Raw genomic sequence first — 15,268 nt, 5'->3', positions numbered from 1 at the left:
CCGCTAGATGGCCCCACTTATTTTCGGCATTAAATATATAAATTTTATTTTTGCTTTACCTAGGCTCCAACCCATGTCGTTGCTACTGGTGGTCCGGTGCTTATCCCCACGGCTACCCTTTCAGTTATGAGAATATGTGTAAATGCAGCTGTTATAGTTAAGAGTGGTGTGAGTGTGACGTATGAAGTTGTATTTCACCTTGTTCTGATTGGAGGGGGATATGAACCGATGTGCTGATTGGTGTGGGGGTATAAACCGACTACGGCTCTGAGTCTACCGGTGATTTTCTGGTCGGTTGATGCCGTAGAAATACTCTGTTTTTGCCGCGTTGGTTTTCAAGGTAGCGTTGGAGGGTGCGCAATGAATTGTGGGTTCGCGCACGCACACACACACACACACACACACACACAAGAAAAATAGAGCAGTAGACATTCTTTCCCAAGACAAAGGAATTGGCGGGAAAAACGCGGACGCTGTAGACCTCGACTAACATAATGGGTACTTGGGGGCCACAACAGTTCGTGCACGGAGATTACAACGACAACAGAAGACCCCGAAACAGTGTCGCCATCTGTTGAGTTATTCTGAAAGCTGAAATTAAAGATTTTATTTTATTTAACGTGTTTAAATATACGTATATATATATTTTTTTTCCCTAGGCAGCTATGACTTTGTCGTTTAAATATATTTCCGTGGCTTTGCAATATGTGGCGCCATCTGTGGAAGCAATCTGAAAGCTGAAAATCTGAAATTAAAGATTTTATTTAAATATATATTTTTTTTTTCCACATACGTGTATTTGGGGTCATAACAGTTAGTGCATGGAGATTACATTGACATCGGAAGACACAGATACTGTGCCGCCATCTAGCGTGTCATTCTGAAAGCTGAAATTAAGGATTTTATTTAAATATATATATATATTTTTTTTTTTTCCCACATACGGATACTTGGGGTCACAATACTTCTTGAACGGAGATTGCCACAACATCGTAACAACCAAGAAACTGTGGCTCCATCTAGCGAGTCATTCTGAAAGCTGAAATTAAAGATTTTATTTAAGGTGTTTAAATATATTTTTCTCAATAGCTATGACTTTGACTTTTAAATATATATTCCCATAGCTTTGTAGGATGTATCGCCATCTGTTGAGCCATTCTGAAAGCTGAAATTAAAGATTTTATTTTTAAGTTGCTTTGATGTTTAAATTTTTTTTTACCAAAAGCACTGAGACTGTCATCACAGTAGAAACATCCAAGAAACTGTGTCGCCATCTACCGATCCATTCTGCAAGTTGAAAAGCTGAAAATTAAGTATTTTTATTTCATTTTATATGTTTAATGTTGTGTTTTTTTTTTTTTGATGGTTAAATTTATATGTATATATTTTTACCCATAACTATTTATGATGGTTCCTTTTTCCTCTACGAGTTGAATTTGTATCCTGATGTTTAGAGTTTTTCTATCTAGGGAAAAAACCTGAAAAGTAAAATGTGTTTATATTTATTTACCGTCTTCGTGAAGCACTGGCTCCATCTTCTGTTTCTGTCTGCAAGTTTGATTTTTTTTTTTAATATATATATTTGAAATCATTTTCTTTCCTAAATTGATTAATGGAAAATTAAAACTTATTTTCTACTTTCTAAGAAAAAAGACAGACAATATTTTTCAAATAGATATGCTTTATTGGTAAGTTTTACAGATGTAGTTGCTAATCACAAAAGAAATCAACACAAAAACTTACATATGCACATTGCTTTGATCAGAACGGATACTTCGTATATTTCGTAGTGTAAGCAGTTTGAAGTTCTTCGATCATCGAAACTACAGAATTGTACAAAGCATAATCGTTGAACTCAGTAACTACACCTTCTTTCGAACACTTAGCAATAAAAATTTTAACACTTGTAGATGGTTCAGCGTTTCTTACGTAATATGCATAGACGTCGTTAAACGAAACATCGATAGAACCAGTAAACACGTCGTTCTTTATACGTTCTCTAACACAATCAAGATGCTCCAATATGACTGAATGCATTAACAGAAATGCGGGTTTTTCATCTTCTAGACGTTGAAGAAAAGCATCTATGTCTACGATTCTATTAGATATAGCTTCAAGTTCAGAAAGGTGGAGAGTCATTCGCCATTCTGCTGATAGCAAGAATTGTTTCCAATAGAAATCACAAACACCAACATCTGTATTGATTCGGATCCCCGGTAGTTGGATTTCATCTTTAGATCTGGCTCTTACGGAAAGCAAGATATCAGTCATTTTGTTTTTGAATTCTTCCCACTGGTTTCTCGATAGCATCATGTGCGTATTAGATGTCTCGATCGTAACATGTGGTTCGAATTCGTGAAAATAAGCACGAATTGTGCTGCTATGGCTCAGACGTCTGTAGAAAGTTACGTTTGGTCGTCTTATATCATCAAACATTTCGTGCCTTGGCATTTTGGAAAAAACGGCAACAGTGGAAAAATTCACAACCACACTGAGAAAGTTCCAAACTGAATCTAGTCGTGTTGTTACTGGCTCATAAGGTCGTGACGTGTCAGAAACAGGTAGAGGCATGTCGTACAATGGTTATATAATACCATATAGCTAACGCAGGTGTTGCTCCCAAAGTCTTTTGTTCAAATTTAGAGAGGGCTAAAGCAAAAGATAACAAAGCTAGCTCAGCTTCAAAGGTGTGGGGTGATCACAGGTGGACACATGGCGTACAAAGCCTATATATCGTCATATAACTAAAGGAGATACCACCCCCAAGTCTGCGCCACCGTTCCCAAACCTTTGTTCAAAACCTTTGTACGACATGTGTCAGAGCTACCACTCCCTAGTCTTTGTTCAAATGTAGAGTAACAAAAAGCAAAAGATAGCTCACCATCAAAGATGTCGGTCGGGAACGGGTAGACACGTGTCATGCAGAGGTTATATTTCATCATATAACTAAAGGTGCTACCAATCCCAAAGTCTTTGTTTAAATTTGGAGTAGTAAAAGCTAGTTCAACTTCAAAGGTGTTGGTTGGGAACAAGTAGAAACATGTACAAAGGTTATATAACAACACATAACTAGCGCTGGTATCGTTCCCAAGTCTTTGTAGTAACAAAAGGCAAAAGATAACTCAGTTTCAAAAGGTTACCTTCAAAGATACCACACCTACACTTACTGATGTGTAAGGATTTCGCTCTCATGCCATAGTAATTTCCTATTGGCGGTGACATTCACATACTCTTGAATCTAAACACTGATTGGTTGTTGTCAAATGTTGTTTCAATCCACGAGTTTGCTTTAAAAAGGGGTCAACACGACCACAATTCACAAGTGTCTTTTTCCTATTACAAGAGATCAATATGAGTAGTGAAGATATTTTCTTTGGTGATGAAGTAGATTCGACGTTCATAGATGAAGTTATCAGTGTCGAGAAGGATCATGAAGATACTAGGGTGGTTGAGGCTGAGATAGAATTCTGCCAAACTTTGGTGTATTCGAGTGTGAGTATTTCTTTTTTCATTACTGAAAAATTTTTTTATTTGATTTTTAAAAAATGTTTATAGAATTATTGTTTGGTAACTGTGTTTCTTTACGTTACTCTTTCAGAATGTGGAGTTCTTTGGTTATGGTTATGACGGTATTGAGCATCGACCAGGATGCTCACATGACCACATGCTAGAAGGTGCTGGAGGAGAAGAAGAATTGGAGCCTGAGAGTCAGTCATTACAGGATGGATATTTGAACGTTGATGATGATGATGATGATGTAAGTATGTCTATAGATATATATATATATATATATATATATATTTTTTTTTTTTTTTTTTTCGCGAAAAACAAATCCCCTAAATCTTATTCGACACTTTTTTAAATTTTAGATGGAAGAAAGAGAAGCAGCCACATCACAAGATTTCGAGAGTAACTACCAGGTGCAGGATGGGGTTACACGTTATTCAAAAAAATACCGGACCTTATTTAAAACTTATGAGGTCCGGTTTAGAAACTTGACAGATTTAACAGACGGGGATCTGTTTTTTTCGAACTTCCGACGGATGCTAGAGGGAATAATAGCCAATTTAAGCAATCAAGGCGATTATTCCCATGTTAGGTTGTGCTTAGACGCACCCAGTCTAAAAAATCCTATAAACTTACCATTTATGCCCCTAACCGATCTGACATTTGACCGTGTGATGGCCATATTTATAGCAGTTGATCAATCAAACAGTGAATTTATGATAACGGACGACTTGAGTCTGGACGTAATTCTTATTAATATCACGAATAGGGGGGATGGTGGCAATCGTTCTGAGAATATAAAAAAAGGGCAATGTTGAATTTGAATGACTTTTTAAAAAAAAAAAAGCTGTCATTCAAATCAACAATACCCATAGTTTATGTCTTGCCAGAGCATTAGCTGTTAGTATTTCGGCCCATCAGGACGATGCTAAAACATACAGACAGGTGCGAGAGGATAAACGCAATATGCAAACTATCAGGGCTACAAATTTACATGGTATCGCAGGTGTTGCCTTAGAAAGTTGTGGCTTGAATGAAGTTGAGCTGTTTCAGCGAGCGATCCCTGATTACCAACTGGTGGTAATTTCCGCTGAGTGCGGTTTTGAAGTTGCATATCGGGGTCCCGCTGCTGGTGAACAGATATTTCTACTCAGTCACGACAGACATTATGATCTTGTGCGATCTTTGAAAGCTCTGTTTGGCAGTGATTATTATTGTCCCCTCTGCCTTAAAGTCTTACCTACTCGCGAGAGATTAAACACACACAATTGCTCTTTCAAATGCAATAGATGCAGAGCTATTGCCGTTCATAATGAAGACAACCTTCTCTTATGTAATTTGTGTAATCGTTTTTTCCAAGGCGAAGCATGCATTAATGCTCACAGGGCAAACAAAACTTGCTCTGAAGTGCATCGCTGTAGCGTTTGTATGTGCACTTTTCTTACCAATACAGCACACAAATGCATTGATCCAGACTTTTGCAGCCATTGTAAAACTGTGCACAAAACACAACATTGTTTTGTTCAAAAACCTGAGGACCCGAAGCACGATGTTTCTGTTGTATACTTTGACACAGAAACAGCCTTGCTGGATGGTGAACATGTGGCTGTACTCTGCGTTGCTTCTTTTGGCGACCAAGAACGCATTTACTGGGGCTGAAATTGCGTGGCTGAGTTTTTGGATGAGCTGTTAGGAGTCCGAGAGACCGTGAAACGAGGTAGTGATGGCCGAAAACTTCGACACATGGAGCCAAAATATAAGAATGTGCGAGTAATCGCCCACAACCTTCGTGGTTTTGACGGTTACTTTGTGCTTTCTTATATTTTCGCGAAACACATAGTTCCTCAAACGATCTATGACGGGTCAAAGATTTTGGGTATCTTTCTATCTTCGTTAAACATAGTCTTCTTGGACTCTTATTCATTTCTAGCAGTTCCACTCCGAAAACTGCCAGCTATGTTCGAACTGCCAGAGGTGCGTAAGGGCTTCTTCCCTCACGAATTCCACAAGATAGACACATTAGATTATGTGGGAGCTTTGCCCGATCAAAAATATTTTAAACCGGAATTCATGAACGAAGAAACCCGTACGGAATTCGTGTTATGGTACCAAGAGAAGTCACGAGATACCTACAACCTGAAATGTGAACTTTTGGCCTATGCCTTAGATGACGTGAGGGTATTGCGAGATTCCTGCAATAAGTTCTGTTCTCTCTTCATAGCAGTCTCGCAAGTTGATCCTTTCTGTCAGGACATTACTATCGCCGGTGCTTGTAGCAGGATCTTCGCCAGAAACTATTTAGAACCAAACACAATGGCTATCCTGCCACCTGGTGGCTACATAGGGAGTAACACACAGAGTAGGAAGGCGTTGGCTTGGCTTTCGTGGCTGGAACAACAGAACAACATTAAAATTCAGCACGCTCGATCACAGGGTGGGGAAGTTAAGGTAGGTCCTTTTTTATTAGATGGGGTATGTGGTAGCACTGCTTACGAGTTCTACGGTTGTTACTATCACGGGTGCAAGAATTGTTTTCGACCTAGTACTATACAGACACAGAGAAACAAACCTATGGGCGCCCTATACGCGGAAACCATGGACCGCGAGGCCTTCATTAGGTCTCGAGGATATGATGTGGTTTCCGTATGGGAATGCCAGTTTGACAGCCAACAGAAAAACGACCCTGCCATGAAAGAATTTGTTGCAGCATTCATAACGTACGAATCGATTACACCACATAGCGCTCTCAGAGGAGGTAGAGTTGACTGCTTTAAACTTTACCACCAGGTGGCGGATAACGAGGAGATTCACTATGTGGATTTCTGTTCGTTGTATCCGTGGGTTTGCAAATACGGCGTATTTCCCCGCGGTCACCCCGAAGTCATTCTTAGCGACTTTGACTATAGTCACAATGCATATTTTGGTATAATCCATGCTAGGGTGACAGCGCCCGAAAAGGAGTTCTTACCCGTCCTCCCAATAAGCTCCAATGGCAGATTAGTGTTCCCACTATGCGGTGCTTGTGCCGAGCAGATGTCACCCACTTGTAATCACGAGGATCGGAGCTTTTCGGGAATCTGGTGCACGCCTGAGTTTTACCTGGCTGTTGAGAGCGGTTATAAAATTGATAACATCTACGAAGTTTGGCATTTCAAAGAGAGCCATAAGTCGTTATTTGGTGGCTACATAGACACCTTCTTGAAGATCAAACAGGAGGCGTCGGGTTGGCCTGAAGGGGTTGACCCCGATGCATACATTTCCGATTTTAAAAGTAAGGAAGGTATCTCTATGGACAGACACGAAATAAAGGCGAACCCCGCTAAGCGTGCACTTGCAAAATTATGTCTCAATAGTCTTTGGGGTCAGCTCGCAATGAGAACTAATAGGGTGAGCACAGCAGTATGTAACACTTACGAAAGCGTTGTACAGCTTTTTATGGATGACACAAAAATCATCCACGACGCCATGTTAGTGACTGATGATATAATGCAAGTTGCATTTGCCCCGATTGATGGAACGGAGGAACCATACCGTCGGGGGAATGCAGTCATTGGCTCTTTCGTCGCTTCCTATGGCCGAATAAAGCTCTACAAAGCTATGACTACTCTACGTCAATCTCTTTTATATTGTGATACTGACTCCATAGTGTTCATCCAAAAACCGGGCGACGAACGTCCACCCATAGGCCACTCACTAGGACAGCTAACAGACGAATTGTCTGGGGACCACATTGTTGAGTTTGCCTCAACCGGCCCAAAATCTTACTCCTTCCGAACCCGAGGAGGTAAAACTGTGACCAAATGCAAGGGTGTGACACTTAATGCCAAAAACGCAAAGTTAGTCAACTTGGATGTTATGATTGCCGCTGCAAAAGGCCAGCATGTTGACGTTTCTGTCGAGGTACCGTTTTCTGTCCGGAGAGACAAACGTACTTCTCGTGTCCTTGAGTCCTCAGTAACAAAAAGGTTTGGCTTTACTTTCGTAAACGTGTGGTAGGAGACGACACACGCACTTACCCTTATGGATATTTCCAAGACACATAGTGAAAGCCAACCACCTACTCATCATACTTTCAACATTAGAAAAAAAACCCAGTGAAATCCCCATGTTTTTGACACTAAGCAGTTTTTCAATGGCTAACTCTGGTGACATCTCCTTTTTTTTCAAGATGTTGGAGAGTTCGAACGGGGCACGTACTTCCCATCTTATTCCCACCGACGTCACATTCGTGACGGCACTCGGTTGGGAATCGCGGGGCGCCGGGCGTGGGGGGGATCGCGGCACCCCTCCCACCCATCACGTTGTGATGAGCGCGCACACGGGGGGATCGCGGCACCCCTCCCACCCACTCACGAAGTGACTGGGTGCGCTTAGATGATGGGGAATCCTTTTTCGTGTTGTCGCTGATCACAACTCGCAGTTTTTTTTTTTTTTTTTTTAAAAAAGGGACAATGTTTCGTTTTTCTGGAGATGTCACCTTCTGTCTTTTACTGTTACTAGTCCTGCCTCTCGCATCGGCGCGCGAACACACACACATAAATACTTGGTCCAGACTCGCGTGCGCTCATTTACATAATGTTTCATCACCCCTTCACAGCGATAGTCTCGGGAGCAACACAGAGCGGAAAGACAACGTTTGTGTTGTCGCTATTAGAAAATAGTGAAAGTTTAATTTCGCCACCACCTCAAAGAATCGTCTATTGCTATTCAGAACTTCAAGATAAGTTTCGTTGTTACCCGCAAATCGAGTTCGTGGATGGTTTAAACATCCCCGAATTCGATCCAAAAGTAAACAATTTACTTGTTTTAGATGATCTCATTAGCCAAGCAAAAGATAGTATTGTAGTTTCGGAAATATTTATAAAAGGATCACATCACAGAAATCTGAGTGTAATATTATTAACGCAAAATTTGTTCTCCCAAGGCACACAGTTCCGTACTATTAGCTTTAATTCACACTACTTGATTGTTTTTAAAAACCCTCCTGACTCGAGACAAATCTCACATCTAGCTAGCCAAGTGTTTCCCGGAAGGACACGTGTTTTAGTCGACATATATAAAGATGCCACACGCGATCCACATTCATATTTGCTGTTTGATTTTCGTCAGGAAACTGCAGATACACTAAGGCTGCGCTCACACGTATTGCCAAGCGAAGGATCTACTATAATCTATGTACCCTCATGGCTAAGCGTCTAAAAAACAACACTGATTTCATAAAGTATCTGGCGGAAGCTCGACCAAAACAAGCATCCACTCTGCTAAAGAGCTCAGATCCCACAGAAATAAATTCGCTCTGTGAAATCTGTAAAAATATAATCAAAGGCTGTATTCCTTTACCAGACAGAGTGAAAAACAAGTTACAACGCAAAAAACGTCTGCTCAGAACACTAGCAGATAAAAAAGTGGCATTTAAAACCAGGTGGAAGTTAATAATTCAACAAGGAGGTGGTCTGTTTCCATTATTAGCCAGCATCGTAGCACCACTAATTGCAAGCCTGATTCGAAGATGAACGAGTCTTTCCACAAATTCTTGCTTGTAGCTGCACCGCCAGAACAAAAACAGATGCTCTCTTTAGACGAGCAAATGTCTGAAATCTTAAAAAGGCAGGATTTACCGCCAGAGTCAAAAGTTAAAATGTACCTTCAGATACTGCAAACATATTTAGGCCTGAAAAATAATGCCGCAAAACAACCGTCTCCGACGGCATCGAATGACGTCGAGGGTACCGTATCAACAGCCGCTGCTGCCGCCGTCTCACTACCCACAATTCCATACTCTGATGCGCAGCAACAACAACAGCCCGAGGGCGGAGAGAAAAAAAAATCCCGTAAGCCTCTCAAACGTCGATATACTACTCTGATATCACCGCGTCGTTTGAGAAGAAAACACACCTGGATATCGTTATGGTAAGTTTTTTTTTTCAATAAAACAGACACTTTTTAAAAAAAATAAATAAAATTTTATTTTGCAAGTAAATGTTGAAGTACATGTAATGTGGCCTTTACATCATTTGCCCACAAATCTTTACAATAATATTTGTTTACAATCTTTGACATAGAAATGTTTCTACATCTATGAATTAGGAAAAAAATACAATGCAGTCCACACGCTATAGATTCTGGATGTTGAATCACCACTTTGTTATATGTCCATTTCTTGCTGTTTTGGTTAAGGAACTCTGCAATGTCGTGTGTCGGCGGTCTTGCAAAGCTGTCGAAATATTGACTGTTGTTTTTTCCCAGGAAAATGGAAACCCAGTGAGTACCTGGCAAATACGAAAAGTCCGTATTAATGACTAACAATGCTGGTTTTCTCTGTATTCTTGACGGTAACTCGTCCCTGGCACAGACACCTATCAGATGTTTTCTCGATTCACTGTCTGCTTCTAAAACCTTTAATATATCTCTAGTGTTCATAATTTACGATTATCGAACGGTCTTTAGTCACAGAAAGAATGTTTTCGAATTCAGCATACAAGATCACTGTAACGTTTTCGGGGAGAGGTTCTGCGAATTTCAGTTCGAGTCGAGCTCCACCTCGTCGTAAAGAACTAATATGTTCGCCCACCGCATTGCTGTCTGGAGTCAGATCGAAAACATAAAGCACATTCCCTTCAGTATAATCCAAGAGTGATATGTCGTTACCGCAGTCGGAATTCCACTTGTTTAGCGATGTAAACAGAGACAGGTAGGACCGGGTATAATGCCCGTTCTTATAATCGGGTGTTAGCGGTACGGATGGATGCTGGACACCATCAGCAGTCAGAAGTAAATAACACAGGTTGTAGTGACCAAAATTGAAGGGGTTGGTTTTGAGGGAGCCATTGAAACTATCACTGGACACAATACCTACTATTAAACGAGCGGGGATCTGACCCTAGATATATATTGTCTCTGGTAGAGTCTGACATGCCTTTTGGGATTGAGAAGTAAGTAACATCAACTCTGTTAACGGGATATACAAGAGGGTGTTTATCAAGAACACTCAGGTGCGCTAACTGTATGCTGGGGTTAAGTTTAACTTTACGCACAAAAAGACAAGCTTCTCGTACGTGAATCTTCGCCGTATTGTCGAGAGACAACAGACAGAACTCGGGCGAACTGCGAACCATTCTCAGACGGATCGATACGCCGTTAATAATATATTTGGCTTGATGGCACAAATCTAGTCTGAGACGCCCCAAAAGTTCCACAGTTTTGGTTTTCGAAAAAAACTTCATACGTTGATTCATACCGCTGTCGGCCTGAGAAAACATTTGTGAAACATCGCAAACATTGTCTTTTACGAACAGCTCTGTAGTGAGTTGGGATTTTTTTGCTCCTTTGTCAAAATTCAAAAGCGTTTCTAAATAAGCTCTATAGGCGTATGTGTCACTGCATGGATTTATTAATTTGTCTTGAATGAAAAGATCCACATGTTTAAACATGGAGTGAAAAAAGTTGTTGACAATGCCGACACTCAATGTTAGTTCTTTTCCATCACTTTGAGTTAACTGTACTTTGAGTCGCAAATAAGTTTTTCCCAGGTCCAGATATTCTTCCGATGTTCCGGGTATGGAAAATTCTATTGGTCCCGGCGTGTCCACAGAAGCTAAAGGCGAGAAAGTAACGTAGCAAGATCGTTCGACGCACAGATTAGTGGCCGGCTGTGCAAACAGGTCTAATTCTGACATCATAACCTCGCCCATCATTGAAAGATGTCCTGATATTTTTTTTTTTTTCGACGCTTGCCTCCACTCTGACTACGGACGTTTTGCTTAATGGCCTGTCCTACTTCAGAAGCTCGATTTATAAATGATCGTTTCACGGGTGTTCCCGAAATGACATCATCGATCATATTACGACCTGCCGACAACACTTGGCGACCTATGAATTTGGCTGCAGGCTTCAGAAGAGGAGAGAGAAATGTAAATGCTGATCGGAATATACTGCCTAAACCCTGGCCCCTCTGGATCACTGCTCCTGCAAAGTAGGGATTTCCCCCCGCTTGCACTGAGTAGTAATCAACGTACGCGTTCATTGGGGTTGAAAATGTAACTTAATTAGAGTTTTACCACCTCTGAATGGAAATAACTGACCGCTGTCTGTGCGAATTTGAATAGAAACGGATTGAATGTTTGATAGAAGCACAGTGTAATAATCCAAATGTAAGAATTCACCACTGCTTCCGAACGGTACTACTCGCAAAAGAGGCGCTCTGATATCGCCCACAATCTGGTCTTCGATCACGTTACTATAAACAAAATAAGAGCCTACACCTCTATTTATATCTCCGGGAAATTTCGATCTAGCTGTTCCTTCGAAACCATTGGGCATACGCTCAAAACCGAGTAACTCACCGAGTCCTGTCTCAGGGAAGCGAAGGCGCACACTACTTTCTATTTCGAAAGAAACAAAACCATGTGCATTAACAGAACCTTTAATTTCAGGGGCTATAAATGTCATAACCTTTAGAATTTCGGAGATGCTATCGTAATTACCATAACGAATTTTATACTCGCGAACATCACGAGTCGGCGGTTGTACGAACACAAGCTTCCTATCAACACACTCACTGTTAGACCTTATTGGTGGTATCACTATTTTGCCTTTAGTTATCCACTTTCCGGTGTAATCCCCTTTAAAAGTTCTAGATTTGTCAACAACTTCACTCACTACTGCTTTGTGTACTAGTCCTAGAATTCTGGCAGTTCGTAAAGTCATACGCAACTCACAACCATTTTTAACACGAATTGTAAATCTCACTTTGAATTCTGTCTCTTCTACTTTAAGCTCTAAATTGGTATTAAGACCACACATATGTTCAATCAATTTAGACGAATTTTCGTACTCATCGTTCAGCATGTAAACCTCAGGGTTCCTAACTGTTGGTTCTTTCTGTAGAATTGCAAACTCAGTCCAGCCTTCGGAGATATTATCCCAGGACTTAGGTACGTGTATTTCTGCAAGTGCTACCTCCCACCTGCCTTTCAGCGATATAGTATCGGGTAAGACGATGGTAAAATTAGATTACGTATTCTGGGGATGGAAAGCCATACACGCATTACTAGGTAGTGTTAAGAAGAACATCTTTAGCCGAAACCCAACTGTTGTAGGAAGCAGGGTATCCTAGCCACTTAACACGGAATTGACGTTCTCCTTTCACACATCGCTCCTTAAGTACATTTTCAATAAGATATGCATCCAGTGGCAACTTGTCGTGGATATTAACAAGTTGTAACTGTTGCTCATAAAAGCTACCTTCGATCGTGTCGCCTGTTTTGTCTTGTACTCTGTACACAACTGGCTTTCTTCGTTTCAATACTTGAGATATAGTAAAAAATTCGCGAGTCCAATTACCCCAGAATCCTTTGTGGAAAAGATGTGAACCTGTACTTAGAACGACACGATCCCCCAGTTTAAATTTAGGAATCTGTTCTTTGGTTTTTTTCAAGTACAATTTCCTGTAGACGTCTTCTTCATTATGCAAAGTGACATCGGCTGGAGGCATTCCTATGGTTCGATGTGGCGTTCGATTATAAGTAGACACAATGTCGGGAAGAACATGCACATATTTCTTACTTTCAGAATAAGTTATCCATTTAAATATTTTTTCTTTCAAAGTTCGAATGAAACGTTCAGCTATTGCTGCTTTTTTTTTCAGATCTAGTTGTGTAGAAATTAATGTTGAGAGACTTAAATAAGGCCCTAACATCTTTGCTTGTAAATTCTTTACCCTGATCGCTGTTAAGACTGAATGGTGTTTGTTCCTTGAAAATTGATTTGAATGCTTTTACCATCTGCTTTGATGTTTTATTTCTAAGTGTTCTCACCCAGGCGTATCTAGAAAAAGCGTCTATACAGACGAGTAAATAGCACACTCCACCATTAGCATCAGACAGATTGGAAACTTCTGCTAAGTCGCACTGAAACGTATGGTGTAGTCCAGGAACTATTATTTGGTTTCTAGGAAAATTAACTCTTTGAGGTTTGTGTCTGACATAAGCAGGTTGAGATGACAAATATTCTTTCACGATATGCCTGGGTAATTTTGTATGTTTTTGTAATGCATTAATACCACTAAAACTTCCCACGACACGTGGATTATTGTAATCTTCTAACATTTCTTTTTTTTTTCCAGACGGACTTCTACGAAAACCAAGAACACTTATGGCACGACCCATGTTTCTTTGCGTCTTATATGGGTTTGGATGCTAATGCTTAAAGATGGGGGTAAAACTAGCGATGACCCCACTAAACTGTAATTTTTATTTTATTTTTTTTTTATTTTTTATTTATCAATAAAACATATCTATTTTGAAAAATATTGTCTGTCTTTTTTCTTAGAAAGTAGAAAAATAAGTTTTAATTTTCCATTAATCAATTTAGGAAAGAAAATGATTTCAAATATATATATTAAAAAAAAATCAAGCTTGCAGACAGAAACATAAGATGGCGCCAGTGCTTCACGAAGACGGTAAATAAATATAAACACATTTTACTTTTCAGGTTTTTTCCCTAGATAGAAAAACTCTAAACATCAGGATACAAATTCAACTCGTAGAGGAAAAAGGAACCATCATAAATAGTTATGGGTAAAAATATATACATATAAATTTAACCATCAAAAAAAAAAAAAAAACACATAACATTAAACATATAAAATGAAATAAAAATACTTAATTTTCAGCTTTTCAACTTGCAGAATGGATCGGTAGATGGCGACACAGTTTCTTGGATGTTTCTACTGTGATGACAGTCTCAGTGCTTTTGGTAAAAAAAAATTTAAACATCAAAGCAACTTAAAAATAAAATCTTTAATTTCAGCTTTCAGAATGGCTCAACAGATGGCGATACATCCTACAAAGCTATGGGAATATATATTTAAAAGTCAAAGTCATAGCTATTGAGAAAAATATATTTAAACACCTTAAATAAAATCTTTAATTTCAGCTTTCAGAATGACTCGCTAGATGGAGCCACAGTTTCTTGGTTGTTACAATGTCGTGGCAATCTCCGTTCAAGAAGTATTGTGACCCCAAGTATCCGTATGTGGGAAAAAAAAAATATATATATATATATTTAAATAAAATCCTTAATTTCAGCTTTCAGAATGACACGCTAGATGGTGGCACAGTATCTGTGTCTTCCGATGTCAATGTAATCTCCATGCACTAACTGTTATGACCCCAAATACACGTATGTGGAAAAAAATATATATATTTAAATAAAATCTTTAATTTCAGATTTTCAGCTTTCAGATTGCTTCCACAGATGGCGCCACATATTGCAAAGCCACGGAAATATATTTAAACGACAAAGTCATAGCTGCCTAGGAAAAAAAAATATATATATACGTATATTTAAACACGTTAAATAAAATAAAATCTTTAATTTCAGCTTTCAGAATAACTCAACAGATGGCGACACTGTTTCGGGGTCTTCTGTTGTCGTTGTAATCTCCGTGCACGAACTGTTGTGGCCCCCAAGTACCCATTATGTTAGTCGAGGTCTACAGCGTCCGCGTTTTTCCCGCCAATTCCTTTGTCTTGGGAAAGAATGTCTACTGCTCTATTTTTCTTGTGTGTGTGTGTGTGTGTGTGTGCGTGCGCGAACCCACAATTCATTGCGCACCCTCCAACGCTACCTTGAAAACCAACGCGGCAAAAACAGAGGATTTCTACGGCATCAACCGACCAGAAAATCACCGGTAGACTCAGAGCCGTAGTCGGTTTATACCCCCACACCAATCAGCACATCGGTTCATATCCCCCTCCAA

General features: G+C 39.8%; 1 protein-coding gene across 1 annotated transcript; it reads left to right on the top strand.

The window, feature by feature from the left end:
* Window positions 1-5,250: 5,250 nt before the first annotated feature.
* On the top strand, window positions 5,251-13,714 carry LOC150083306 (uncharacterized). Its single transcript, XM_090378472.1, has 3 exons — window positions 5,251-6,587; window positions 6,861-7,407; window positions 13,631-13,714. Exons 1-3 carry the CDS (start codon window positions 5,251-5,253, stop codon window positions 13,712-13,714), a joined length of 1,968 nt encoding a protein of 655 aa, XP_090234598.1.
* The last annotated feature ends 1,554 nt before the right edge of the window (window positions 13,715-15,268 follow it).

This window comes from Mastigoproctus giganteus, chromosome 7, assembly GCF_048544385.1.
Source record: "Mastigoproctus giganteus isolate SK-2022 chromosome 7, ASM4854438v1, whole genome shotgun sequence".
Lineage (NCBI taxonomy): Eukaryota > Metazoa > Arthropoda > Arachnida > Uropygi > Thelyphonidae > Mastigoproctus > Mastigoproctus giganteus.
The sequence above is the reverse complement of the archived record's forward strand: the minus strand, read 5'-3'. Positions and strand labels throughout refer to the sequence as shown.